Source organism: Sturnira hondurensis, unplaced genomic scaffold (genome assembly GCF_014824575.4).
Source record: "Sturnira hondurensis isolate 20B ecotype Veracruz unplaced genomic scaffold, ASM1482457v3 Scaffold0017436, whole genome shotgun sequence".
NCBI lineage: Eukaryota > Metazoa > Chordata > Mammalia > Chiroptera > Phyllostomidae > Sturnira > Sturnira hondurensis.
In genome coordinates, this window is record NW_028090067.1 from 2,587,494 (window position 1) to 2,612,384 (window position 24,891).

The 24,891-nt window shown below is 51.4% G+C and overlaps 1 protein-coding gene across 2 annotated transcripts; it reads left to right on the plus strand.

The window, feature by feature from the left end:
* The first annotated feature begins 403 nt into the window (after positions 1-403).
* SCNN1A (sodium channel epithelial 1 subunit alpha) lies at positions 404-23,499 on the plus strand. Of its 2 annotated transcripts, XM_037067926.1 has the most exons (15): positions 606-956; positions 992-1,136; positions 1,521-1,647; positions 1,822-2,179; positions 11,274-11,535; positions 12,395-12,588; positions 16,933-17,036; positions 17,438-17,601; positions 18,077-18,175; positions 18,387-18,504; positions 21,058-21,136; positions 21,262-21,319; positions 21,462-21,517; positions 21,676-21,751; positions 22,099-23,499. In XM_037067926.1, exons 2-15 carry the CDS (start codon positions 1,083-1,085, stop codon positions 22,477-22,479), a joined length of 2,130 nt encoding a protein of 709 aa, XP_036923821.1. In that variant the 5' UTR covers positions 606-956; positions 992-1,082; the 3' UTR covers positions 22,480-23,499. The 2 variants fall into 2 exon arrangements, with proteins under 2 accessions (XP_036923819.1, XP_036923821.1); XM_037067924.1 differs by lacking the exons at positions 606-956; positions 992-1,136 and adding an exon at positions 404-484.
* The last annotated feature ends 1,392 nt before the right edge of the window (positions 23,500-24,891 follow it).

The following is a 24,891-nucleotide window of genomic DNA, read 5'->3' on the forward strand; positions in this document are numbered from 1 at the left end:
TCTGCTTGCTCCCTGCTTGGCCCTTCACTCTTTATGCTGGATTAAGTTTGGGGAAGAGACTTTGGAGGCAAAGCCCCTACCCATGAGTTTTTCCTTCCTTCCAGGACTGGTGCAGACTTGGCCCTGCCTACCCTCTTCCTCCTGGACACCCAGTGCTGCCCACATCCATCCCTGCCCCTCGGTGCCTGCTGTCCCTGGGCTCCCGTTCTGTGCCCAAGTGCCCCTGCCCGTCCCCTGCCTGCCTCTCAGTGCCCACATTCCTGCAACCCCGTGACCACAACAGGGGACATTACACCACATTCCTGGCCTGGCAGCCAATGGTGTAAAAAAGAACAGAATGTCCTAGGGCCCCGCCTAGCCCCCAGCTTCACCTGGGCCCCTCCCTGGCCTGGACAAGGTAGCGGGTGATGGTGACGTGTCAGCAAGGAAGAGGATGAAACCAGGAGAGAGAGACAGAAGGGTGCTTCGTGCTGAGTATCAGGAGGTACTCCCACTAAAATCCTCTCTACGACCTGTGGGGTGAGGCTGACCTTTGGGTGCCCTTGCCCTGCCCTTCCAGGGAGGGGACCTAGCTCCTCCTGGAAGCCCAGTTGAGGCTCCCTCTGCTTGCTGTCCTGTAGGGGAGGGGAAAGTCCCTTTGGGGCTGGCCCCCTCCTCTTCACCTTCCCTTCACTCTCTCCTCTGTTCACCTTCCCAGGCCTTCATTCTGTCTTCCTCCATCTATCTCCCTTTTTCCACCTTTCCTGTTCTCCTGGTCTTCCCACCTTAGTCTCACTCATTCTGGCTTGTCCTTTTTCCTTGTTTTGCCCTCCTGGCTTTGTGTTCAGGATTCTTCTCCCTGGTCACGCTTTCTGGCTCTCACCTGCCATTCTGTTTCCCAAGTTCCTTGCCTGTCAGCTTCTTATCACTCCCCAGGCGCCCCTGCCATCCTCTCCAGTCCCAGAACTCCCGGAGTTCTGTCCTCAGGAGAGGACAGAACTGTCCTCTGAGAACCTGTCCTCAGGAGCCCTCCTCCTTTCCGGGAACTTTCAGCTCAGACTCCTCCTCTGACCCTATCCCTACCCTGCTCAGCTTTAATTGAGATGCTAATGAGGCTTCTGTTGCTTCCACCCCAGGCCGGCCTCTGCACCTGTCAGGTGAGGGGGAGGAGAGGTTCAGCTGCCAGATTCAACTGGAAAGGAACCAGTCCCAGTCCAGCCGCAACTTGGTAGTGGGGAGCAGGTGGCAGCCAGGACTTCTGGAGCCCTAGAGTCCCCGGGACTGAGGGAGTCAAGAGACAGCCCAGGACCAGGGCCTGAGACTGGAGGAGACAGCCCAGACTGAGAAGAGAAAAGTGGGGAGGAAGAAGAGAGGCAGGGTAGGAGAGCCTGGCACACAGAGGAGCCAGGCAGGGAAGAGGAGTGCCCAGAAAGAGACCCAAGAGAAAGAAGCAGAAGGCAGGGAGAGAGGGAGGAAGGGTGGAGAGAGAGCGAGGGTGCTAAGACACAGGGATACCAAGAACAAGACTGACTACTAAACAGAGGCTGATGGCTGTGGAGACAAAAAGGGAGGCGCTGGGACTGAAACCAAAAGGTGACCTTACCAGAGAAGCAGAGGAGAGGCCACTCCAGGGAAGCCCAGCCCCAGCTCTGGTCCTGACTCCAGCAGGTCAGCTGGCTCCTGGGCGGGGGAGGGAGGGAGGACTGGGAGAAAGTGAGCTCAGGGTGGGATGTGGGCGTGGTCCGGAGCAGCCTCTCTCTGGGGTCAGACTGATGGGTGAGGGCACTTGCACCCCAGAGCTCTGCCCTGACCCTGACCCTCACCCTCTACAACCCACTCAAGGGCTCATGAAGGGAGACAAGTGTGAGGAGCCCGGGCCGGGTTCCCAACCCGAGGGGCCCCAGCAGCCCACGGAGGAGGAGGCCCTGATCGAGTTCTACCGCTCCTACCGAGACCTCTTCCAGTTCTTCTGCAGCAACACCACCATCCATGGTGCCATCCGCCTGGTGTGCTCCCAGCACAACCGCATGAAGACGGCCTTCTGGGCTGTGCTCTGGCTGTGCACCTTTGGCATGATGTACTGGCAGTTCGCCCTGCTGTTCGGAGAGTATTTTAGCTACCCCGTCAGCCTCAACATCAACATCAACTCTGACAAGCTTGTCTTCCCTGCTGTGACCGTCTGCACCCTCAATCCCTACAGGTCAGTTGGGCCCTCCGCCACTTCCTGGTACCTGGAAGGGTGGTGCAGAGGGTATGGAGGTGCCCACTGGGCAGGCAGAGCCTCAGACCTAGGGGTAGAAGGCAATGCTGTGCCAAGGCAGGCCTCCCTTTGGGCCACATTGGGAGTTCCCACTCTATGGGCTGGCAGCGCAGTCCAGTGGAGTCCTCCTGGTGCTCACGGCTTACCCAGAGTGTGGTTGTTGGACTCACAGTGACTTTTTCCTCCCTTCCTTCCGCAAGTGGGAGCGGGTGCTGATGAGGTCAGCTGGTCACTTCCTAAAGGGCAGGGTGGAGTTCGTCCATCCCCGCCTTCCCCTGGAGTGAGAGGAGAGCACAGAACAGAGCCTTCTTCTTCTCCACAGAAGAACCTATCTCAGGTGCTGTGGTGACGGGTGGTGGCAGCTGGCAGGCAGCTGGCAGGCGACCCTGCTGTGTCAGCCTTGGGTTAGCAGGGGATTTTGTTTGGAGAAAGCAAAGTGAGGGGCGTTGGCAAAGCCATGGGGAGCCTTGAGGCTGGGGGGGGGGAGGGTTACAGGACTGGAAGGAGAATGGGAGAGGGTAGCTGTTCCCCTGTTCCCTTGTCCAGTTGGCCCCCAAAGACCCAGGTGAAAATGGGGAGGTGACCCTTGCTGGGCTGCACAGTTCACCTGCCCAGGAGCCTTACTTTCAAGTGCTTGAGTGTGTCCTGAAGTTTTGGTCCAGAAGCCAGAAGGGGTGATAAACTATGGAGAAGAAAGGAGGATGGGGCTGGGTGTTTGTCTGTCCTTTGTACTTGTGGTCACTCAGTCACGCAGCACCGTGAGAACCTGTGCTGCAAGCAAGACACAGTGCTAGGCACCTGGCAGATGGGCTTATTAATAATTCATATGGTCTTCACTGAAGGCCAGGTGATTTGCCAGGTGCTGGGGGAGAAAAAATAAGATGGAAGAGTTAGGCATATATACAAATGCCCGCAGTACACTGTGCTAATTATAATAAAATATCCTGTGATGTACAGTCTCTGTTTTCAAGAAGTGTAAGATCTATGAGTGGACGCATTTGTGATTGTGTGAGTATGTGTGCGGGTGAGCAAACACATTGGGTGTGCGTGCAGTGGAGGATTGGGATTGGTCACATATTAGGGGTGTAGGTCCCCCTTATATTCTCTTGTGTCCAAAGATGCGTCTTGGGCTAGTAAGTGTCAGAACGTCCTGTCCTGTAGAGAAAAAACGGCCAGGCCATTGCACTGATTAGCCTCCATATAATGTCCAGGGTAAGGGACCATTTACACACCCACAGGCCTCTCTTTTAATTCTTCCCATTAATATCCCATTTTGCACTTGAGGAAACTGAGGCAAAAAGAGACAAGTCACAAGGTCACAGATAGAGAGACTGAGCCGTGACTTACCCTCTGTCTGCCTGATCACAAACCTCTGCCTCCTCTTAATACCAAAGGAGATGTGGGATGTGGAAAAACGAAGTGTCCTACAAGGTGTTTACATCTCCTTTCCTGGTTCTCTTTTATTCCTCCCTTTGGCCTCCCTTCTCTTCCCTGGGTGGCTCCTGGCTTTGCTCCTCTTCTTCCTGAACCCCTGTAGCTCTCCTGCCCTAACCTCTCCCCCATTTTCCCCATCCCTCCTCCTCTCTGGCCTTAGTGGAGAGGAAGGACACTGAGATACCCTGAGCCAGCAGGGAGGGAGGGACTGGCAGGCAAGAGGGACAATAGGCAGGATAGTAGACGCTCAAAAGGTATTGCAGTTGAAAGATGTGGGTGAGAAACGGAGACAGCAGGCGTGACTCTGTTGAGGCCTTTTCAAAGGTTCCGCTGAGTGCAGGCCCTGGACAGTCCAGGAAAAAGCCGCAGAGGATGGAAACCAGAGCGCCTGCCTCCAGGTGCCTGAAGGCTAGGAGTTAGGCACCCACAAAGGAAGACTCGCTCCTGCATGACAGGCTGCTGCTGCATTTAGTGGAGAGCACCCAGGAAGGAAGGAGAGCCAGGGAAAGCGGCTTAGTGTAGGGGAAGGTTATGGAACACCTACTATGAGATGGACCCTGCTCTGGGTGCTTAATAAGCACTATCTCATTTAATCCTGACAAGTCCATGAAGGCAGGCTTTTTTATTTCCAAATGGCAGGCGAGGAAATGGAGGTGGAATAATTGAGCAAGGTCACGCAGCAAATAAAACAATAGCAGCAACAACAATAGCTAAAACTTAGATAGTCTTGCTATGTGCCGGGCAAATTCTACGTTAATGGGATTACCTAATCCTCACAACAGACCTCTGAAGTAGGTACCAGTTCACCCCCATTTTACAGTTGAGGAAACTGAGGCTCAGAGAGGTTATTTGCCCAAGTTCACACAGGTAGCGGGTGGTTACCTTGGGGTTAAAAAACAACCCCCTACCCCCAGAAGCCAGTGCCTCCCAGGTCAGCAGCTGAGTAACAAACCAAGTGTGTTTTATTTCAAAGCCCTTTCTCCCATTGTGCTTTAAGGTGGGGCCAGGTAGAGGCATCTAGTATTGGGGGGGGGGAGGCTGGTGAGAGCCCCTGGGGAAGAGCAGCAGTAACAGGAGGGGATACTTGTCAGGACTGCAGGAGGGAGGGGTCCAGGGCTGTTGGTCTCTGTTCAAGGAGAGAGGCAGGGGTAGGTGGTAGGTTAATGCAGCCTGGTGGGTAATAACCCAGGTGTGAATCTCGAGGGTGCAGGAGGCAGAAGTGAGGTGAATGACTTCCATGGGGGAAGCAGGGAGGAGGTGGACATCAGTGGTCAAAATGACTGGAATGAGGCAAAGTCAGACCAGGGATGCCCACTTAGTGGCAGCTGGGCGGGGCCAGCTCAGGGGGAGGGAGGAGAAGGTGTCGGGTTCTGGGCTGGCTGCTCTGTAACTTCAGGGATAAAGGCTAAAGACCCACCACACTAAACAAGCAAGTTCTAAGAATCCAGTATGAAGGGCCAGCCACTGTCCCTTTCTTTCTGGCCAACAGAGGGCTTTGTTTACCCAAGAGAGAGGGCCAGTCATATTCACATCTACAGAAAACAGAGCCCAAGAACATAATTTTCATCCAATTCTGGGAAGGATTTAGGCTTGATCTACAGAAGGACTTGAGGTTCTTGACAACGACGAAGGCAATGGAATCCTCCTTCCCAGAGATGGCAGAGCAGGAGGTCTGGCAGCAGGACGGGGTGAGGAGAGGGGCAGTTTCCCCGAGAGAGAGGCAGCAGGGAGGGAGGGAAGGGATCTGAGCTAGGCCTTCCGGTCAGTAACCCTGGTGGGTTGGCCCTGCGCCTCCTGCAGGATCTGAGGTGGCAGGCCGAACAGGGACAGGAAACCCAGACCCTTAGAGCTGACTCCTCCCGCTGTCCCCACAGCGACGAACTCGTTTTTGTGCCAGGAACCTCACTACCTCTGGGGAAACCGCTGTTAGAAAGTTCTTCCTTAGTTAAAGCTGCAGTCGACCTCATGGTAGTGTCCCCCCTCTGGTCCTGGCTCTGTCTCTTTGAAGCCGCCCTAAAGACCTCTCCTCCTCCAGCCCACGGCTATCCACGCGGTGCGTCCAGGAGGGCAGTAACTGTGCTGCACCCTGCGAAGTCCACTCTCGTATTCTGATCCTAGTACCCAGCTTGTTAGATAAGGAGGGAAATATCACCCCAGGGTCAGATGAGAAAACGGAGGCTACGAGAGCCCAAAGGCTTTGCAAAGGTCACCCAGCTGGTAAGTGGAGGGGTCAGAATTGGAATCTGGTCTTGGGCTCCGCTTTTGTTAAGACCAGAGTCCCATGATAGTTGAGTGGCTGGCAGGGCTCCTGTGTTTCCTTAGCTTCTTCTCCCCCAATCATATAATGATAATAAAAACAACAGCAGCAGCTACCTACCCTGCCAGGCAGGTGTTTTTTGCACTCATTTCACCTCATGCCCATCCGATGCAGCAGGTACTATTAATACTCCCATTTTGTAGATGGTGAAACAGAGGCCCAGAGGGTAAGTAACTTCTCCAAGGTTAACTGTCTAACAAGAGGCAAGACTATGAGCCTGAGATGGTGATTAGAACTTAGTTCCTGTGTCTTTCCCTGGATAAAATGGTTTCTATAGCTCTCACCACCCTGACCTTCCATCTTTTGAATAATCATTGGTTTATGAACATCTATTGCTTTTAAAATGTCACAGCCAGGGCTGACTTCCACATGTGGTCTGAGAGATCACAGCCAACTCTAGAGGGGCCATTGTGGAGGGAGTGTGTCTCCCAACCTGGGAGACTGGTTAGAGGTGCTGAGATGTGGAGGAGAATGGAACTGGGGAAGGGGCCAAAGAAAGGGAAGTCAAGACTTCTGGGTGATCCCTGGAGGAAGGAGGGAGTGGGCTAAGTCCCCAGGCGCACATGGGCAGGGGAGGAAGCTGGTGAGTTTCCAGCGGCGAGCTCTGTTGAGTGCTTCCAGCATGCTGGTGGAAGGTGCTCATCTAGGGGCTTTCTGGTGGGTGGGTGTGTGGGATGAGGGTTCGGGCAAATCCCAAGGCTGCCTGGTGAGCAGGGCTCTCCTGTTCGAGGAGGCCATCGAGGGGAGAGAGGGAGGAAGCAGGAGGAGACACAGATAGAGAACAGGGTATCAGTCCCCAAGTTTCCCAGTGCCCCCGACCCTGCCAGTCTGTCCTTATCAGAGAAAATGGGGTGGAGGGGAGGTGGCCAGTGGCGGGAAAAGGTCTTGCCCCCCAGTCTCACGTGTTTCTGAGCCCAGAGGCAGAGTGGTGAAAAAAATTGGGGCTGTGGAGTTGGAAAAGCCTGGGTTCACATCTTGTTTCTGGTACTTCCTAGCTGAGTGACCGTGGAGGAAACCACCAAGTTGATGAGCCTGTTCCCTTAACAATAAAATGGAGATAGTAATGCCTGCCTGATCGAATTGTGTAGGGGTTCACTCCGCCCATCCCCAGTATAGAGCTTCCTGCCAGAGCAGGATGACAGTGAGGGTAGTGACCATGACCTGGGTAGGAGGTGAAGGTTAGAAGGGCTGGACTGTCTGGCTGAAGCCCCCTTGTCAGCATTCTACCCTCTCAGCCCTGACCCCCTGTTTGCCAGAGTCCTTCTGCTTGCAGGACGGGATCCGATATAATCAGTGGGTTTTACTCATGGGCAGTTTTTTAGCTCTAGGTGTCAACTGAAAGGGCAGGAGAGGTTTCTTCATTGAAGGGGTGTTATGGGAATACTTCTTTCTGCCTCAAGCCAAAAAAAAGGGGAGAGAAGTAGATGTTGGGGAGCGATGGCATTCTGTACGGAGCCTGGCCTCTTCTGGGGGCCTTGTCGCAGGTGGGAGTCGAGAGGGTGATCACCAAAGGCCTCTCTGGGAGAAGCAGGAGGGAGCTGAATATGAGAAGGGCCACTGAAGGGAGAGCCTGGCATAGGAACAACCTGGGACTCAATGGAGAAGAGACATGTGGCTAGAGAAGTGATGGGCAGCTTGGAGTTGGTGATGAGAACGAGGGAGGTGTAGGAGGCAGAAGAGGGGCACAGAGGGACATGAGACAACTTGGGATGGGGCGGGGGCAGGCGAAAAGAGAGGCCTGGCCAGAGATGTGGTAGCTTGTGTTGTGGAGATAACTCAAGCCAAGTTGGGGCACCCAAATTCTTACAAGGTGGTTGTGAGAAAGATACTCCAGTTTCTTGGGCTTCAGCGTCCTGTCTGTGTCAGCCTGATATTTGGGAGACGCTTCACCTTGTGTCACCAACTGCTTTCTCATTTAACCCTCTGGGAGCTTCATGTGTAGGCAAATCTAGTGTTGGGCCCATTTTACAGACGAGGAAATAGGTTGGATTCAGAAAATTTACCTACCAACATCACACAGCTAGAAAGTGTGCGACCAGAACACCAGGACCTGGATCCAGCCAGCTAACTCTGGCGTTCTTTTTGGGGCACCTTGCCAACTTCCTAAAATAACCAGAGCTAGCAGGAACACGGGGGGGGGGGTGTTGTGGGGGTTTAGAGTGCTTTCTGACCCACTTCCTGATTGCATGGCCTTGAACAAGTCACCTGCCTCAGGATTTTTACCTGTAAGGGGTGTAGCAATAGTATTAGCTAACGATGGCTAATAGTATGCTGAATTACACTGAAGGTTCAATTAAATAATGTACATTCTAATATCACAATGTCTGGCTATAGTAAGTGCTCAGTAAATACTAGCTATTACAGCCATTCTTTTATTTTTTATTTTTATACATTTTATTTCTTTTTTTATTTTTAGAGAGAGGGGAAGGGAAGGAGAAAGAGAGGGAGAGAAACATCAATGTGTGGTTGCCTCTCACATGACCCCCACTGTGGGGTCATGGTTGTGAACCAGGCCCATAACCCAGGCATCTGCCCTGACTGGGAATTGAACTGTGACCCTCTGGCTCACAGCCCATGCTCAATCCACTGAGCTACACCAGCCAGGGCTTATTACAGCCATTCTTTTAATTACCAATAACAAACAGATCTCTCCCACTATCAAACACACACCTTCCACCCGAGCTACCCTTTCTGCTGTGAGGGGATGAGCGTTGTTGGAGCTGCTGCCTGAGGCCCAGCCAGCTGGACCTTTGTGAAGGAGGGAGAGACGGAGCCAAGGGGAGGAGGATGTGAGGATGTGGACTAGACAGTGTTAATAGTGGCACATTAGGACCCCCTGGGGCTCTTGAAAACAAACAAACAACTTGTTTGGGTTCTACCCCTTCCCATTAAACCTGAAAACCAAACCTCTGGCGAGTGGAGCCCTGCCTTGGTATTTGACTTCTTTGAGGTATAACTCACATATGATAAAATGCACAGCTCTTAAGTGCTCATTGAGGCTTGACAATTTAGATATTGGACATTTCCATTACCTGGTGTCCCTTTGCAGTCAATTCTTTTCCCTTTCCATGTTCATTTTCTGATTTTTATCACCATAAGCTGGTTTGATCTGTTCTTAGACGTCATATAAATGGAATAACAATGTGAATTTTCTTGTTTGTGTGTCTGGCTTATTTTGCTCAACTTAATGTGTCTGAAGTTCTCCCAGGGTTTTTTTTTTTTTTTCCTGTATCAGTCTCTCTCTCTCTCTTTTCTTTTCTTTTTTTTTGTTGGCTGAGTGGTATTCATGGACATTAGTGGTGTTTAAAGCATTTGGCTGTTATACATAAAAATGTTATGAACATTCATCACAAGTCTTTCTGTTTTCATTGCTCTTGGGTAAATAGCTAGGAGTGGAATTGGGTAAAATATCCAAAAGAGAAATTGCCGGGTCATAAGGTAGATTCATGTGTAACTTTATAAGTAACCACCAAACAGTCCTTCAATCAGTTGTGCCTGTTTAGACTCCCACCAGCAGCAATCCCAGGGCTCCACATTCTCGCCGACGTTTGATGTTGGCAGTCTTTTAGTTTCAGCCTTTCTAATGCCTGTTGACTTGTATCTTATTATGGTTTTAATTTGCATTTCCCTGAGGACTGATTGTGTTGAGCAAGTGTTCATGTGGTATGACCATTTATTTATTTTGGGGAGTTCATTTTAAACATGATTTGTCTCTTTATTGGTAAGAGGTCTTTACATATTCAGGAGTTCTTCCTTAGACATTCATTCCAAAAAAGCTTTACCTACCCGAAGGTCATGAAGCTATGCTCTAGGTTTTCTTTTTGGGTCTTGGTGGTTCTGAAGTTTATGTTTAGATCTATGGTTCTTCTGGACTTAATTTTTGTATATGGACTGAGGCAGACGTTGAGGTTCATTTTTTTTCCAGTACAGCATACAAACTGTTCCAGCACCATCTGTGAAAAAAATTATTTCCCTCATTGAATTGAATTGGTGCTTTGGTAAAAAAATCAGTTGGTCATACATGTGTGAGTTTATTTCTGGACTTAATTCTGTTCAATCGATCTACTATCTATTCTTAATCATGACACTGTTTTGGTTACTGTGGCTGTGTAGAAAGTTGTCAGGTCAGGTAGAATAAGTTCTCCAACTTTGCTCTTCTTTTCTAAAATGGTTTTGGCCATTCTAAAGTCTTTCCATTTCCATATAAATCTTAGGACCAACTTGTCGATTTCTTTAAAAAAATGTTTGCTGAAATTTTGATGGAAATTGTGTTGAATCTAAACATCAATCTGGGAGACACATGAACACCACCGAGTTTTTGACCCATAACCATATATAGCTCTCCATTTATTCTGGTCTTTGATTTCACTCAGCAGGGTTTTCAGTTTAGTGGTCTTGCACATCTTTCATAAGTTTATTCCTAGTTTTTGATGTTGTTTATGCTATTTAGTATGATGTCTCCGTGATTTCATTTCCCAATTTTTTGTTGCTAGTGTGTATAAATAGAATTAATTTCTGTATATTGTAATTGTATCCTGCAACCTTATTAATCAGTTCTAGGTTGTGTGTGTGTACGTGTGCACGCATGCACGTGCACACGTGTGTGTGTGTGTGTGTGTGTGTGTGTTTTGGTGGGTTCTATCAAGGCCCTGCTACTCTACAATTTCATGATGGAGATTGTAAGTGGACCGGTATTAAGAAGTCGGAATGTGAAGATACTAGACAGTGTTTAACTTAGAGAGTTTGGGCCCCTCCCAAAACTCATTAAAATGGAATCCTGGTTGGGGGGAGGGTAGTGTGCTGTATTGGTATTTTTTTGAAGTTCCACGGTAGAAGTACAGATGAGAACCCCTGATTTAGAAGGTGTCGGTGGCAGACAGGCCCAAAGGCCACGCTCCCCCGAAGAGATCAAGGCGGATGACCTGCACACCGCGGGTCCGTGGGAGTATACGGGCCCAGGTCAAGGCCACCCCTTCTGTGTCTTGGGAAAGGGCATACAGGTTCCGGGTTCCCGTCTAGGCCAGGGCGAGTGGGAGGGGAGCGCCTGACTGACAGGCGCCTCCTGCCTCTCCCTTTTGATAAACAGGCCACAACACGCAATAAATGTCGTCACCGCCGGGGCTCACTGTCGCCTCCACTAACCTCCAAGAACACACCTATCTCCCCCTACCCACAGCCCCTCCTGCTTCACCAGTTTCAAACGAGAAAACTGAGGCCCACAGGGGGCAGACATTCACACGAGGCTGCCCCCTAGTCTGACCCTTTTCCCATCCACCCTTCCAGGTACACGCAAATTAAAGGGGAGCTGGAGGAACTGGACCGCATCGCCGAACAGACCCTCTACGACTTGTACAAATACAACAGCACCCTCGTGACCCACCCCCGCGGCCGTCGAGACCTTCGGGGGCCCCTGTTGCATCCCTTGCAACGCCTGCGGGAGCCAGCCTCACCCCCGGGGGCCCGCAGAGCCCGCAGCGGGGCCTCCAGCATGCACGACAACAACCCCCAAGTGAACTGGAAGGACTGGAAGATCGGCTTCCAGCTGGTAAGGCCACGCCCACCGGCCCGAGGGGCGCAGCCGCGGCCTTTCCGGTTCCGCCCACGACCTGGACCCCGCTCCCTTTCCTGACCGGCTCCCGACCCCTGCCCCCCGCTGCGTTGCCTGCTTCTGAGGCGGGACCTCGTCCGCTTGCTGGCATAATTAATTAATTAATTATTACACTTTGAAAAATGAAATGAAATAACAGCCCTCTGTGCATCAGCTTGTGGGGGGGTCCCTCTTCTCTGGAGGCTGCTGTGGGAGTGGTTAAGTGGCCAGAAGTCAAATCTGTGGAAAAGGCACCTTTCTGAGTCATAGTTCCCGCTGGTGGGACACATTTGGAAATCTCCAGTGCGATGGGGGACCGGGGTTCTGCAAGCCTAAGACAGAGAATAAGGAGACAGTGGAGAGGGAGACCTGAACGTTGTTTTAATAAAAAAAAGAGAGAGTAAGAGGAAGTGGGAAAGCAGCAGAGGGAAGAGAAGCCCTGTCTGGTGAGAGTGGGCCACACTCGCAGGAGACCAAGAGTTCTCACTCCAGCTCTGTTGCTGGGACAGACCTCTTGCTCCCCCACTCAGTCTTCCCATCAGTGAAATGAGGAGAAGAATCCTTGCTCCACCCTCCTGCAGAGACTGTAGAAATGAGAGCTCATGGTCTCAGCCTCCCACTTTCTTAATTCCATTCCCTCCTGGTCCACTCTGCATCCGGCCTCTGCTTCTCTCTGTCTTCTGTTCTTGTCAACTCCTGGTTCCCCACCCATGCCTATCAGTCCTCAGGACCCCAGACCACTCATTCCTTGATCTTGACCCTGCCCTGCTGCCTGACCCTGCAGTTGGCCCTCTGACGCTCTGGTCCCTGTGTGCAGTGTAACCACAACAAATCCGACTGCTTCTATCAGACCTACTCATCCGGGGTGGATGCTGTGAGGGAGTGGTACCGCTTCCACTACATCAACATTCTGTCGCGACTGCCAAACAACTTCACATCCCTGGAGGAGGACAATAAGCTGGGCAACTTCATCTTCAGCTGCCGCTTCAACCAGGCCTCCTGCAGCCAGGCGTGAGTGTGTCCTGCCTGGCTTTGGGCTCCCCACGGGGTCTCCTTCTCAGAGCCAGCCTGAGGCCCAGCAGGAGTGGCACCCAGGAGATGCTTGTTGACTAAATAAATGCCTGCACAGAGAAGGGGATGCATGGAGCTCAGGTCCAGACCTCTGCTCCATGGATCATTCTGCAGGACTTCTGCTGCTCCCTGCAGGGCTGGGTCTGACTGAGGTAGTCTCATATGGCTGCCCTGGGAAGGTTGGGGTTGAGGTCCACCTTGAGAAACCAAGGGCTGGAAGCATAGTTCCCTGTCTGTCTAAGGCCCTTTTCTCACTAGAATCAAACTCAGAAGTGCCTGGAAGTGCATCCATCCTCCGCTTTCTCAGATGAGGGGGCCAGTAGTGGGGTGGAAATAGCATGGCTTGAGTGAGGGATTAAACCTGAGTTCCTGCCCCAGCTCTGTTACCTCCTAGCTGGATGATTCTGGGCATTTTATATCTCCCTTTTTTTAATTTTTAAATATTTTATTTATTTATCTTTAGAGGAGGAGAAAAAGAGAGAAATGTCAGTGTATGGTTGCCTTTCATGAGTCCCCTGCTGGGAACTGGCCTGCAAGCCAGGCATGTGCCCTGACTGGGGATTGAACCGCGATCGTGTGGTTCACAGGCCCATGCTCAGTCCACTGAGCTACACCAGCCAGGGCTCAAATCATTCTTCAGAGACTTTTTCTTTCTTTGTAAAATGGGCTGAAAATGAGATTTATTCAAGTTCACTCAACATGTTTTTGTCTGTCTAGGCTATGTGCCAGTCACTGGTCTAGGCATTTGGGACAGATACATCAAAGAAAATATGCCCTGCCCTTGCTGGTGTGGCTCAGTGGACTGAGCACCAGCCTGTGAACCGGCAACCAAAGGGTGCCAGTTGGCAAAGGTGCCAACGCTTTTGTTGCCAGTTCAGTTCCCAGTCAGGGCTCATGCCTGGGTTGTAGGCCAGGTCCCCAATAGGGGGAGCTCAAGAGGCAACCACACACTGATGTTTCTTTCCCTTTCTCCCTCCCTTCCCCACTCTAAACAGAAATAAATAAAAGCTTAAAAAAAAATATGCCCTTGTGGCACTTTTACTCCAGTGATGAAGATGGTGATAACGTTCATCTCCAAGTGCCTGAGATGACAAATTTGGGGGCATGTTGTAAACTGCAAAGACTGAAGGGTTTTATTACTCTGTATTCAAACAGGAGAAGTGACTTGTCCTAGGCCACCAGGTCAGTCCTAGCTTAAGAATTCTTTCTGCCAGGTAGTCTTTCTGTTATGATTCCTGTTACAATGTCCTTGCAGAAAGGTCACAGCAGCTGCCAGCTCTCTGAGGGCTGGGAGAGGCTAAGAGTAAGGGAGGTTTCCTTCTGTAGCCTCCGGCCCTCCCTGATATTCAGGTGCCATCTCCCTGCCTGTGCCTGGCTGAGGAAGGGAGTTGAGGCAGCCTGTCCACTCTACAGGGAGCCCTTCCCTGCCATGTTGATGCTAAATGGCAGCAGAGCCATGTGTCACCTGCTTCTGCCTCCACCTGTCACCTGGCACACACACTCTGCCGAGCACACGATTTTGTTCTCTATTTTTTGTGTTTGTTTAAGGACAGGATCTGCCAGCTGGGAAGTGAGACAGTAACAATACCTGAGCCTGGGTCAGCTCACATTTGCCACCAAGTCTCTGTCACCTTCCCACTGAACCTTTCACTCTGCCTGCCCCATGCCCCTACCTCCTAGCAATGGACCGTCCGCATTCATCTCAGTCCTGATGCTTAGGTTAGTTCCTTATCTCAGAGCCTCGTTATTTCTCACCGGGGTTATTACTTCACCCCCGCCGCCCCAAGTTGGCTTTCTGCCTCAAAATACTCTCTTCATTCTGTAGTCATAGGAAGCTTCATACTTCACTGTTCTTACTTCATTTCACTGGACTTAACTGTTGCAATTAGTCCTGTTTAATACCCTTCAACATCTATTGTGGCCTTCAGAATCAAGTTGAAGCTCTTTATCATGTCTTTCTTACCCAACTCTTCTTTCTTATATCCAACACCATTTCCTCTTCTTTCTATAATCTTTCCTTTAAAAACGAATGTATTGAGATATAATTTATATACTGTAAAACTCATCCTTTTAATATATACCATTCAGTGGGTTTTTTTTTGTATATTCACAGAATTGTACATTCATTACCACTAATTTAAGGACATTTTCCTCATTCCAGAAAGAAACCTGTATCCATCAGCAGTCACTTCCTAGTGCCTCCCCTCCTCCAAGCCCTGGGAATCACCAGTCTCCTTTCTGTCTCTATAGGTTTTCCTACTGTGGACATTTCATATACACGTAGCATATAATATGTGTGCTTTTGCATCTGGCTCCTTTCACTTAGCACAGTGTCTTCAGACCGGATCCACGTTGCAGCATGTATCAGTACTTCACTCCTTTCTGTGGCTAAATAATACTCCATTAGGTGGTACACCACGTTTTGTTTATCTGTTCCTCAGTCAATGGACTTTTCGGTCCTTTTTATTTTTTGGTGGATATAAATAATGCTGCTATGAGTATTCCTGTACAAGTTTTTGTACAGATGTGGTTTTATTTCTCTTAGGTATACACCTAGAAGTGGAATTGCTGGGTCACATGGTAATTCTACGTTTAACATTTTGAGGAACTTCCAGGCTGTTTCCAAGTGGCTGTGCCATTTTTCATTTCCACCTGCAGTGTATGAGGGTTCTGAATTCTTTACATTGTCCATTTGTTATGGTCTGTCTTTTACTTTAGCCATTTTAATGAATCCCTGTAATCCTTTTTTTTAAATGAGGAAATAGTGTTTTTTTTTTAATTTTTTATTTATTTATCTTTAGAGGGGAAGGAGAGAGGGAGAGAAACATCAATGTATGGCTGCCTTTCGTGTGTCCCCTGCTGGGAGTTAGCCTGCAGGGAACCAGCCTGCAACCCAGGCATGTGCCCTGACTGGGAATTGAACCTCGATCCTCTGGTTCGCAGGCTTGTGCTCAATCCACTGAGCTACGCCAGCCAGGGCCTTGAATTCCTGTAATCTTAATAGTAAACTTACAGAGCTCTTACTAAGTGCTAAGCACTGTTCTAAGTGTCATTTAACCCTCACAACAGCCCTGTGAGGTAAGTGGTATTAGTATCCCCATTTGACAGGTAAGGATATTGCAACACAGAGAGGTACAGTGACTGCGTTGGTCCCACAGCTGATGCTTGTTAGGAATGAAACGCAAGTATTTTACTTCTGGAGTCCACTCTTCACCATCATGTCATACTGCTGCTCATATATTCTTATACCGTGCTTAGTGTGTATCTCTTTGTATCTGTTTTTGCAAAACGTGTATGTAATACAGTGTTGTGTTACATATTTCATTTCACCAAGAGGTGTCTTGTGTTATTGTTGTTGTTTTTTTTTTTGCTAAGCTCTCTTTTCAAGATCCATCCATGTTGCTCCATCTGCTCTAGAGCTGCGTGCTGCATAGAGTCCCCAGTCTGCATCCATCACAGCACCTGTCCCCTCTCCCACTGAGCAGGACTCACAGGCCCTTCGGGGTGTCCTCTCCTTACTTTCATAGCCTCCTCTTTGGTCCCTCCCTGAATCCAGCCTTCGCTCTGGCGATGTTGTCTTTCTAGCACATCCCAGAATGTACACCAATATTCTCCACCTCTGCATCTTTGTTCTCCAGGGACAATGGAATATTCTAGCTCATTTAGTTCCAATCTCCTTATTTTACAGGCAAGGAGAATAGCGTAGAAAAAATGACTTTCTCAGAGCCATGAGACCAGAACCTTACCCATTTCTGTCCTGGGATCTAATCTTCCTCCTCTCAGCGCCATGTTCACCACATGTCTTACTCCCGCCTCTAACCCTGTTCCCTTCCATTTCTTTCATTCATTCATTAGCAGCTATTTACTGTCTCCTGTGTGCCAAGAACTATGCAGTTAACCCAGAGATGATACAGAGATGAATGGGATGTGGCTCCAGCCCTCAAGGAGATCACAATCCAAATGGGGAAATGTGAGAAGCAAGGGGCGCTGCACAAGCCTTCATAATGCAACACGGTGACCTAGGGAGGTCACGAGGCCAGTTAGGTCAGGTGGCCTTCTGGGAGGAACCTGGGCTAGAAGGTGGGTGACTTGAGACTGAGCCCCGAGTTTGTCATTGCTGTTTGTACTCTAGCTTCCTCTTTTGTGACGGAAGAATGATGCCTTTGCAGGCTGTTGGTTAGCACATAGTAGGTGATCAAGGAACAAAGCGTGCTGCAAGTCCCTCTCTCTCTGACCCCTTATACTTTCCTCTGTGACCCTATTCTCTCTCTTGCTCCCAAATAGGAATTACTCTCACTTCCACCACCCAATATATGGAAACTGCTACACTTTCAACAGTGAGAACAACTCTAACCTCTGGATGTCCTCTATGCCTGGGATCAACAATGGTGAGCAACTCCCCATACCCTCAGTCCCTGACCTCTGCCTCAGCCCTTCCTATTGCCCCACCCACTCACCCACATTTACCCACCTTGAGCTCATATCCTAGAGATGCCGTGCACCTCTGAGCCTCAGCATAGCATGCCTACCTCAATCCTGGAAGGAGTCCTCACTGTTCTTTCTCCACTATGGGATCCACATTATCTATTCCAGGTGTGACAGGAATTTTGTCCCAGTCCTTCCAGCCTGCCCCCAGAATCCAGTTCAGGGGTTGCCACATCCATTTGTAGGTCTTTCTGTTTTGCTCTACGCGGAGCATTAGGAACTGGCGAGGGTGGGAGGGTGGGTTACCATCTCCTAATGCTTTTCCAAGATGTTCCTCCCACTCTGCTCCCCCTACATGTTCCAGGTCTGTCCCTGACTCTGCGCACAGAGCAGAATGACTTCATCCCACTGCTGTCCACAGTGACGGGGGCCAGGGTGATGGTACATGGGCAGGGTGAGCCTGCCTTTATGGACGACGGTGGCTTTAACTTGCGGCCCGGGATAGAGACCTCCATCAGCATGAGGAAGGCAAGAATGTTTATTGGGAAGCCTGGACGGAGAGCACTAGACTGACAAGGGGCAAGGGAGAGGGTATGGGAGATGGAGCAGACAGCCAGAAGGCTCAGGATGGGGATCATGCAGGCTGGCCCTTGAGCATGTGGAGGTCTACAGGAGCAGAAATTAGGGGGTCAAGGGAGCTGGCAGAGTGGCCCTCAGAAGGTAGGGACCAGAGAAGTGGACCTTGGATGAGAGTACAGAGAAGGGGTTTAGGACATGCTTAGGATTCCAGGGGATGCTGTGAGCCCAGTGTCCTCAAAGGTAGCACTGAGATGGACACTGGGGGACACTGCGAATGTGTTCGGAAATGGGGAGGCAGACAGGAGAGGCTGGCAGGGTAGGAGATGCAACCTGAGACTGAGGGAAGACACAGAATTCGGGAATAGGTCTGGGCCACTTTCTCTGGCCTCTGACCTTTGGCTTCTTGGTGTGCGTGCATTCACAGGAAGCCCTGGACAGACTTGGGGGCAACTATGGTGACTGCACCAAAGATGGCAGTGACGTCCAAGTCAAGAACCTTTATAATTCTAAGTACACACAGCAGGTGAGGCCATTCTGTTTCTATAGCAACCATCTACCAGGCCTGCACTATTGGTCAGTCAAAATCAGAGTGAGAGTGTGTGTGTGTGGACCAGTGGAAAGAGGGATGGAAGTACAGTGCAGGGAATTTTGTCCTTCCCTTCCCTGCCTCCTCTGGGCTATCATGGGGGAGATCAAGCCTGAACCTCCTTCCCCTCCCCTCTCCTTTCCTCCAGGTGTGCATTCGCTCTTGCTTCCAGGAGAGCATGATCAAGGAGTGTGGCTGTGCCTACATCTTCTATCCAGGGCCCGACAATGTGGAGTACTGTGACTACAGGAAGCATGATTCCTGGGGTGAGAGTCCAGGAGGGCACCCCTGGCCTGCCCCAGGGACCCAGGACTCCCCCAAGAGCCCTCTGCTCTCAGCGCGCTCTGTCTGTGGGCTGCTTCTAGCTCCCGCTGGCCCTGATTCATTTTCGCTGCCTCTTGTCTTCCAGTCCTTAGGCTCGCCTTTCTGCAGTTCCCCTCACTATCTCTGTTCCTCCCTCATAGTTTCTCTCTTTCTGTTCTGACTTCTGTGTGTTTGTAAAGGAATGGCCCCATTTAAAAATAACTCGCAGCATAAGGAAGGAAGAGCACGTGAGAAAAATCTCCCGTTCTGTAGCAGGCCTGCTGAGGTTTCAGCGCACGCACTGCCTGCAGCTCCCTGGTCTCCCTCCTCAAGGCCCTGGGCCAGGTGCGGGATAACTCACTGCCTGCAAGGAGAAAATACTGGGAGTTAAATATATCTCTATCATTTCCTTATGTCTTCCATTCATGTAGGTTTTATAATGTCCACAATGTATCAATTCAATAGTAGCCAGTAGATACTTTATAAACCAAATACGTATATTAGAGTTGCTTATTTAAGAAGTTTTTACTGTCAGGAGGAAACAAGCAAAAAACTCTGGAGAGCCCTGGAATCTCCTCCTTATCGGAGTCTAGGAGTAGACAAATCCCTTTTTCTTTCATTACAGCTGTGTTATTCAGCAGGGAAGCTATGTGCTAGGAAGCTGGGAGAGAGAAAATTTTGAACAAGAAACTATGGAAAACAGAAGGCTGGCCTTCCTGGTGCACATGCTCTGAAGTGGCCCAGCTGACTAATCCTCGGGAGTCCCTTTCTCCTGGTTCCCTGGCACCAGCGCCCCCCTTCCACAGTGGGTGGGTGGCTGGCCATTGCTGGAGGACACAAGCCTTCACACCCCTCAGGGGACAAGGCAGGGGCACTGAGGACCCCAGAGTTTGGTGTCTGCCTCTGTCTTGGCTCTGCCTGTGTTGACCTTTCTGCCTTCTTCCTTCCCCAGGTCTGCTCCACACAGTTCTCTCCCCTGCCTGTACTTTTGCAGTCTGTGGCCTCCCTTCCTGTTTCTCTGAACTTAGAACATCATAGGGCATCAGAGCTGCAGGGAAACGCAGAGGCCTTCTGGCCTCGCCTTCTCCTTTCTCCTGTCAGATAAACAAGCTGACACCCAAAGGCGAGGTGTGACGTCCCAGGAAGCCCAGGCGTGACTCCCTGACCACTGCTCCCTCTGCCCCCAAACGATGATTTCTAAGTGGTTGTGAGTTTGAGGAAGAACCCTGAGAGAAAAAAAATACTGATTGTTGAGAAGCTGTGGGGGTGAGAGAGAGGAACTAGGCTGAAAACTCAGTGTGTTGAGTTTCCCAAGGACCGCTCACCCCTCAGAGAAAAGGGCCCCGCCGCTTCCCAGCCTTCCTGGCTAAAGACCCCCAGCCCTGGCTCACTGAGGAATTTGGTTCAGGAATGGAGGAGGACTCCCGGAGTGGGTGACTCAGGGTATCAGGAGTAACAGAATGAACCTACCTGGACCTCGGCAAAAGGCGGAGAGGGTGAATCTATAGGCCTCTTGTTCTTTTTTAAAAAAACAGCTTATTGAGATAATTCAACCCAATAAAGTGTACAGTTCAATCCCAGTATAGTTTAGGTTTTAGTGCAGTCCTTGAGTTGTGCCACAGGGCCTCAGTGGGGTTAGAACATCTCATTTGGAACATTTTATCACGGCAAACAGAAACTTTGTACCCGTTAGCACTTTTCAAGTTCCCCATTCCCTGGACCCGCAGTCCCCTGGTCCCACCCCGCCCCGCCCCACCCCACCCTTGGCCAAGCACTAGTCTCTTTCCATCTCTGTATTTACCTGTCCCCCACATCTCATACAAATGGAATCATGTGACATATGGTCCTTTGTGGTTTTCAGGGTTCACCCCGTTGTAGTGTGTATAAGAACTTCATTCCTCCTTATGGCTGAATAACGTTCCACTGTGTGGGAGTACCACCTTCGTTTCTCCCTCCATCGGCTGAGGGATGTTTGGGTTCTCCACCCCTCTTGACTGTTGTGCCTGTGAATATCTGTGTGCAAGTTTCTGTGTGAACGTAGGTTTTGAAGTCCCTTGGGTATATGCCTAGGGGTGGAATTTCTGGGTCAGACCATAGCTCTGTGTTTAAAATTTTGGGGAACTGCCAGACTGCTGTCCCGAGTGGCCACACCATTTCATGTTCTTGACAGCGATGTAGGAGGTTCCAGTTCCTCTATGGCCACGCTTGCTATTGTCTTTTTTTTCCTCAATGATTGCCATCTTAAGGGTATGAAGTGTTATCTCATGGTGGCTTAATCTCAATATTTTACAATTATTCCCATTTTTCTTTCTGACGGATTTTTGTCCAAATTCGACACATCTTTGCATAGGTATATCCTTTCCCCTCCATTTTTTGGTGCAACCATATAGTAGACATCACTGTAATCTATTTAATACTCTTGTGAAGGGGGCGCCCAGGGAGCTTGAGACACCTCTCAGCCGTGGGGTGGGGAAGGTGGAGGCGCTCCAGGAAGCGACACCTCTCTGCACCCACAGGTTACTGCTACTATAAGCTCCAGGACGCCTTCTCCTCGGATCGCCTGGGCTGTTTCAGCAAGTGCCGGAAGCCATGCAGGTGAGTGTCCCCTTCCCCTGGAGCCCAGGTCCAGCAGCTGGCTGCTTGCCTGAATAGAATACTCAGCCAAGCCTTTTCGTGGGAAGGCCCCGCCCCCACCACTGAGTGCCCTTCTCCATTCCCAGCGTGACCAGCTACAAGCTCTCTGCAGGTTACTCACGGTGGCCCTCGGTGACATCCCAGGTAAAGTGGGGAAAGGGAGCAAAAGGGGACATGTGTGTGTGACACTGTGGTCTTCTCCAGGTGTATGTGTGTGGGTAGTCTGACCAGCCCTGCAGCCTGGAGAGTATGGGGTGACGCCCTTGACACTCCAATTCTTTCCCAGGACTGGGTCTTCCGGATGCTGTCCTTGCAGAACAACTACACCATCAAAAACAAAAGGTCAGTCCTGCCCTGGCCGCAGCCCCGGGGAAGGAATCCTTGGGCGGGAAAACAGATCTGGAGAGAAAATGGATACAGTTGAGTGGAGGAGGGCCTTTGTGAGTGTCCAAGAAGTTAACCCTCTGCCGGTTCTTCCCATCCTCTCCCCCGCGCCGAAGAAATGGAGTTGCCAAACTCAACATCTTCTTCAAGGAGCTGAACTACAAAACCAACTCTGAGTCTCCCTCTGTCACTGTACGTGCTGCCTGAGTGATTTTTCGGGGGGGCGGGGGTTGGGGGCAGCCATCAGGGAAAACACGGGGGTGCCTCTTGGGGGCCAGAGTGTCTGGGCCTTGAAGGGAGGGCCCAGGGAAAGGGGCAAGGAGTGAGGGTGAGGGTGAGAGGGTTGGAAGAAGGGGAGCTTGGCTGGGGGACGCAGTCTCTTGGGGTAGGGGGAAGGCAGGGTGTGTCAGGTTGGGTATGACTTGGACAGAAGGGGTCCAGGGGGCCACTGGGAGGCTGGGGGGAGTGGCTGGAGGCCGCAGGTGAGGAGGGCTGGAGCTCCTCTGCCCCGGTGGTCAGTGCGCCTTTCTCCTTCCCAGATGGTCACCCTCCTGTCCAACCTGGGCAGCCAGTGGAGCCTTTGGTTCGGCTCCTCCGTGCTGTCTGTGGTGGAGATGGCCGAGCTCGTCTTTGACCTCATGGTCATTACGTTCCTCATGCTGCTCCGGAGGTTCAGAAGCCGATACTGGTCTCCAGGCCGAGGGGGCAGAGGTGCCCAGGAGGTGGCCTCCACTCCAGCTTCCTCCCTCCCTTCCCGTTTTTGCCCCCATCCCTGCTCCCCCAGCTCATCCCTGCCAAGCTCTGATGCTTCCGGAACCCTGACTGCCCCTCCACCTGCCTATGCCTCCCTGGGCCCCTGCCCAGCCCCACCCAGCTTGGCAGGGGCCAGCAACTCTGCCTTCACTCAGGAGGAGCCCTGAGAGGGAAGGCGAGCGGCAGCCCCCAAGGCAGCGTCCCTTGGTGGGCAGGGACTAGCCTCGGCAGGATTAAAGGATGTGTGGGGCTTGCTCTCAGAGCTGCCCAACTGCCGTTGGTGGGGGGGAGGGAAGCAGGACAGATCAGGGGCTACAGATATGGCTGGGGACAGGGGCCAGGGAAGCTGGCCAGAATTGCCTTGGCTCCTGCCCGGTATCCTCGGTCCTGCCTCTAGAACACTCTGGTTCCCTCACCCAAGTGCAGATAAATCTCCTTTTCCCTTGGATCAGCCAAGTCTGACTTGGAGCTTTGACAAAGAACTTCCCTAGGAAACAACTGACGACCAGAAAACACATAAACAAGAGTTCACAAAGGCATGCCCAGGCTTCCTGCCCAGAGATCGCTGAAGCCAGCCCCTGACTGGCCGGGCCACACTGCTGTCCAGTGACACGGATGCTTGCTTCTCTTCTTGAACTTGGGGTGGGGGGAAGCCTACCCAAAAGCCCCCTTAGTTGGTTCTTGGGCAATTCCCCTTCCTGACTCCCCAGAGCAGGGGCTGGAGCAGGCCAGTGTAGTAAAGGCAGACAATTCCCAGATGGCCTCGAGACTCTTCCAGCCTTGTCGACGCCATGCCTCACAGAGCCCTGTGTCCTTCATACCTCTGCTGGTTGGCTCAAACTGTTTCATAAATCTGGAAGCTTTCCCCACCAATGACTAGAGAACTCCTACGCATCCCTTACTACCCTACTCAGACACCACCACTTCTACGAAGGCCTCTGCCCCATCTAGTCTTCCCCAGAATCGATCACTCCCCTCTCACCTGGACTCCCATGGCACACCGCCACATCTGTTGGAGTGCTGATTCCCATTTTACTTTCTTGTTCATTTGTGTCTGCCTCCCCGACTAGACTGTGAGCTCCTTGTGGTCAGGGACTGTTGTTCATTTATGTAACCTCAGGGTCTAGCCCAGTGTCCCACTTGGAGCAAGCAGGCAGGCACTCAATAAATATTTGTTGCATAAAGCATGCCTGGAGATCTGGATGGGGTGAGAGGGCAGGAAGTGGACATGAGTACCTGGATCTCTGTTCAAGCTCCCAGGAGGGCCTGGGGTGGGGGTGGGGGAGACGGACTCCTGGACCCCTTGGCTTCACCATGGAAATGGCTGTTCTTCAGGGACCTTAGGAGAGACAGACTGTCCTGCTAGTTCCTCTGTGGACGTAGTGCTGTGCATCTGCTGTGCGTCCGTGACCATGCCGGGTGGCAGGGTGCAGACATGGGTGCTCCCCACGGGAGACCTACTAGGCGGTGCTTGGGATGACTTGCCCCCTACCCCTGTGCCTTGTCTGAGCTTCGTTTTCCTTCCTAACTTCACTTATCATCAGTCTCCTCCACTCCGTTAGCTGAGCACCCACGACTCACCACCCAGATGCTACAGAGCACCCTCATCTGCCCCCCTCCCCGTCAGCTGCCCGGTGGGGGGGCGGTGAGACTCAGGCCACATTTTTCTGACCCTCAAAGCCTTGTATCTGGCATCACCATGGAGAGAGCAGCAGTGGGAATCCTCCCAGCTTTTATTCTTTTAAAAAATATTTATCTATTTATTTTTAGAGAGAGGGGAAGGGCGGGAGAAAGAGAGGGAGAGAAACACTGATGTGTGAGAGGTACATTGATCAGTTGCTTCTCACACGCCTCCAACTGGGGACCTGGCCCACAACTCAGGTATGTGGCCTGACTAGGGATCAAACCTGCAACGTTTTGGTTCACAGGCCAGCACTCAATCCACTGAGCCACACCAGCCAAGGCTTCTGTGAGCTTTTCATAGAGGAGAAATTGAGGGGTGTTTATTGACCCCTGGTTCCTTCCCCAACTCCAGACCTGGCACCTAGAAGTTACCCTTTCTTGTCATCGAGGACATTGCCCTTGCTGCCATGGTCTGACTCCTCTCAATTACAGTCCCCCTATCATGAGGAGCCAAGGGAATCGGGGACATAGGAGGAGAGGACGGACAGGGTAGAGATGTAGGAAAGGTGGTGACGGGGAACTGACGTGGTGTTTTCTGACTTCCCTTTCCTAGACTCAGGCTGATGAGGGGAACATGGTGGTGTTACAGCAGCCCCTCCCGTGCGAGCCCTTGGGTTCAGTCTGCCCAGGGTGCTCCCTGCCATAGCCTCAGCCTTGCCACGCCGGCCCCCAGCTCCCTGTGCCCTGGCTGGGGTGGGCAGGACCTGCTGGACAGCGCTAGGTCTGTCATAGAGGGCAGCAGTCAGCTCCCCGCCCTCCCTGCCTGGAGCTCTCTTGGTCTGCGGCATCGCCACCCTGTGGGGTTTCCTTCTCTCCATCCCCTATCTCTCTGTGTTGCCTCTGGACCTTCAGGCCAGGAGTTAGAATCAGAGCACTAGAGAAGAAACAGCTAAGTT

Excerpts from the sequence above, each read along its gene's own strand:
- SCNN1A (XM_037067926.1), top strand. The coding sequence starts at position 1,083 with ATGCTAATGAGGCTTCTGTTGCTTCCACCCCAGGCCGGCCTCTGCACC. Across the intron at positions 17,602-18,076 it reads CCTCCATCAGCATGAGGAAG|GAAGCCCTGGACAGACTTGG; the intron begins GCAAGAATGTTT and ends GTGCATTCACAG. Across the intron at positions 21,137-21,261 it reads AAGTGCCGGAAGCCATGCAG|CGTGACCAGCTACAAGCTCT; the intron begins GTGAGTGTCCCC and ends CTCCATTCCCAG.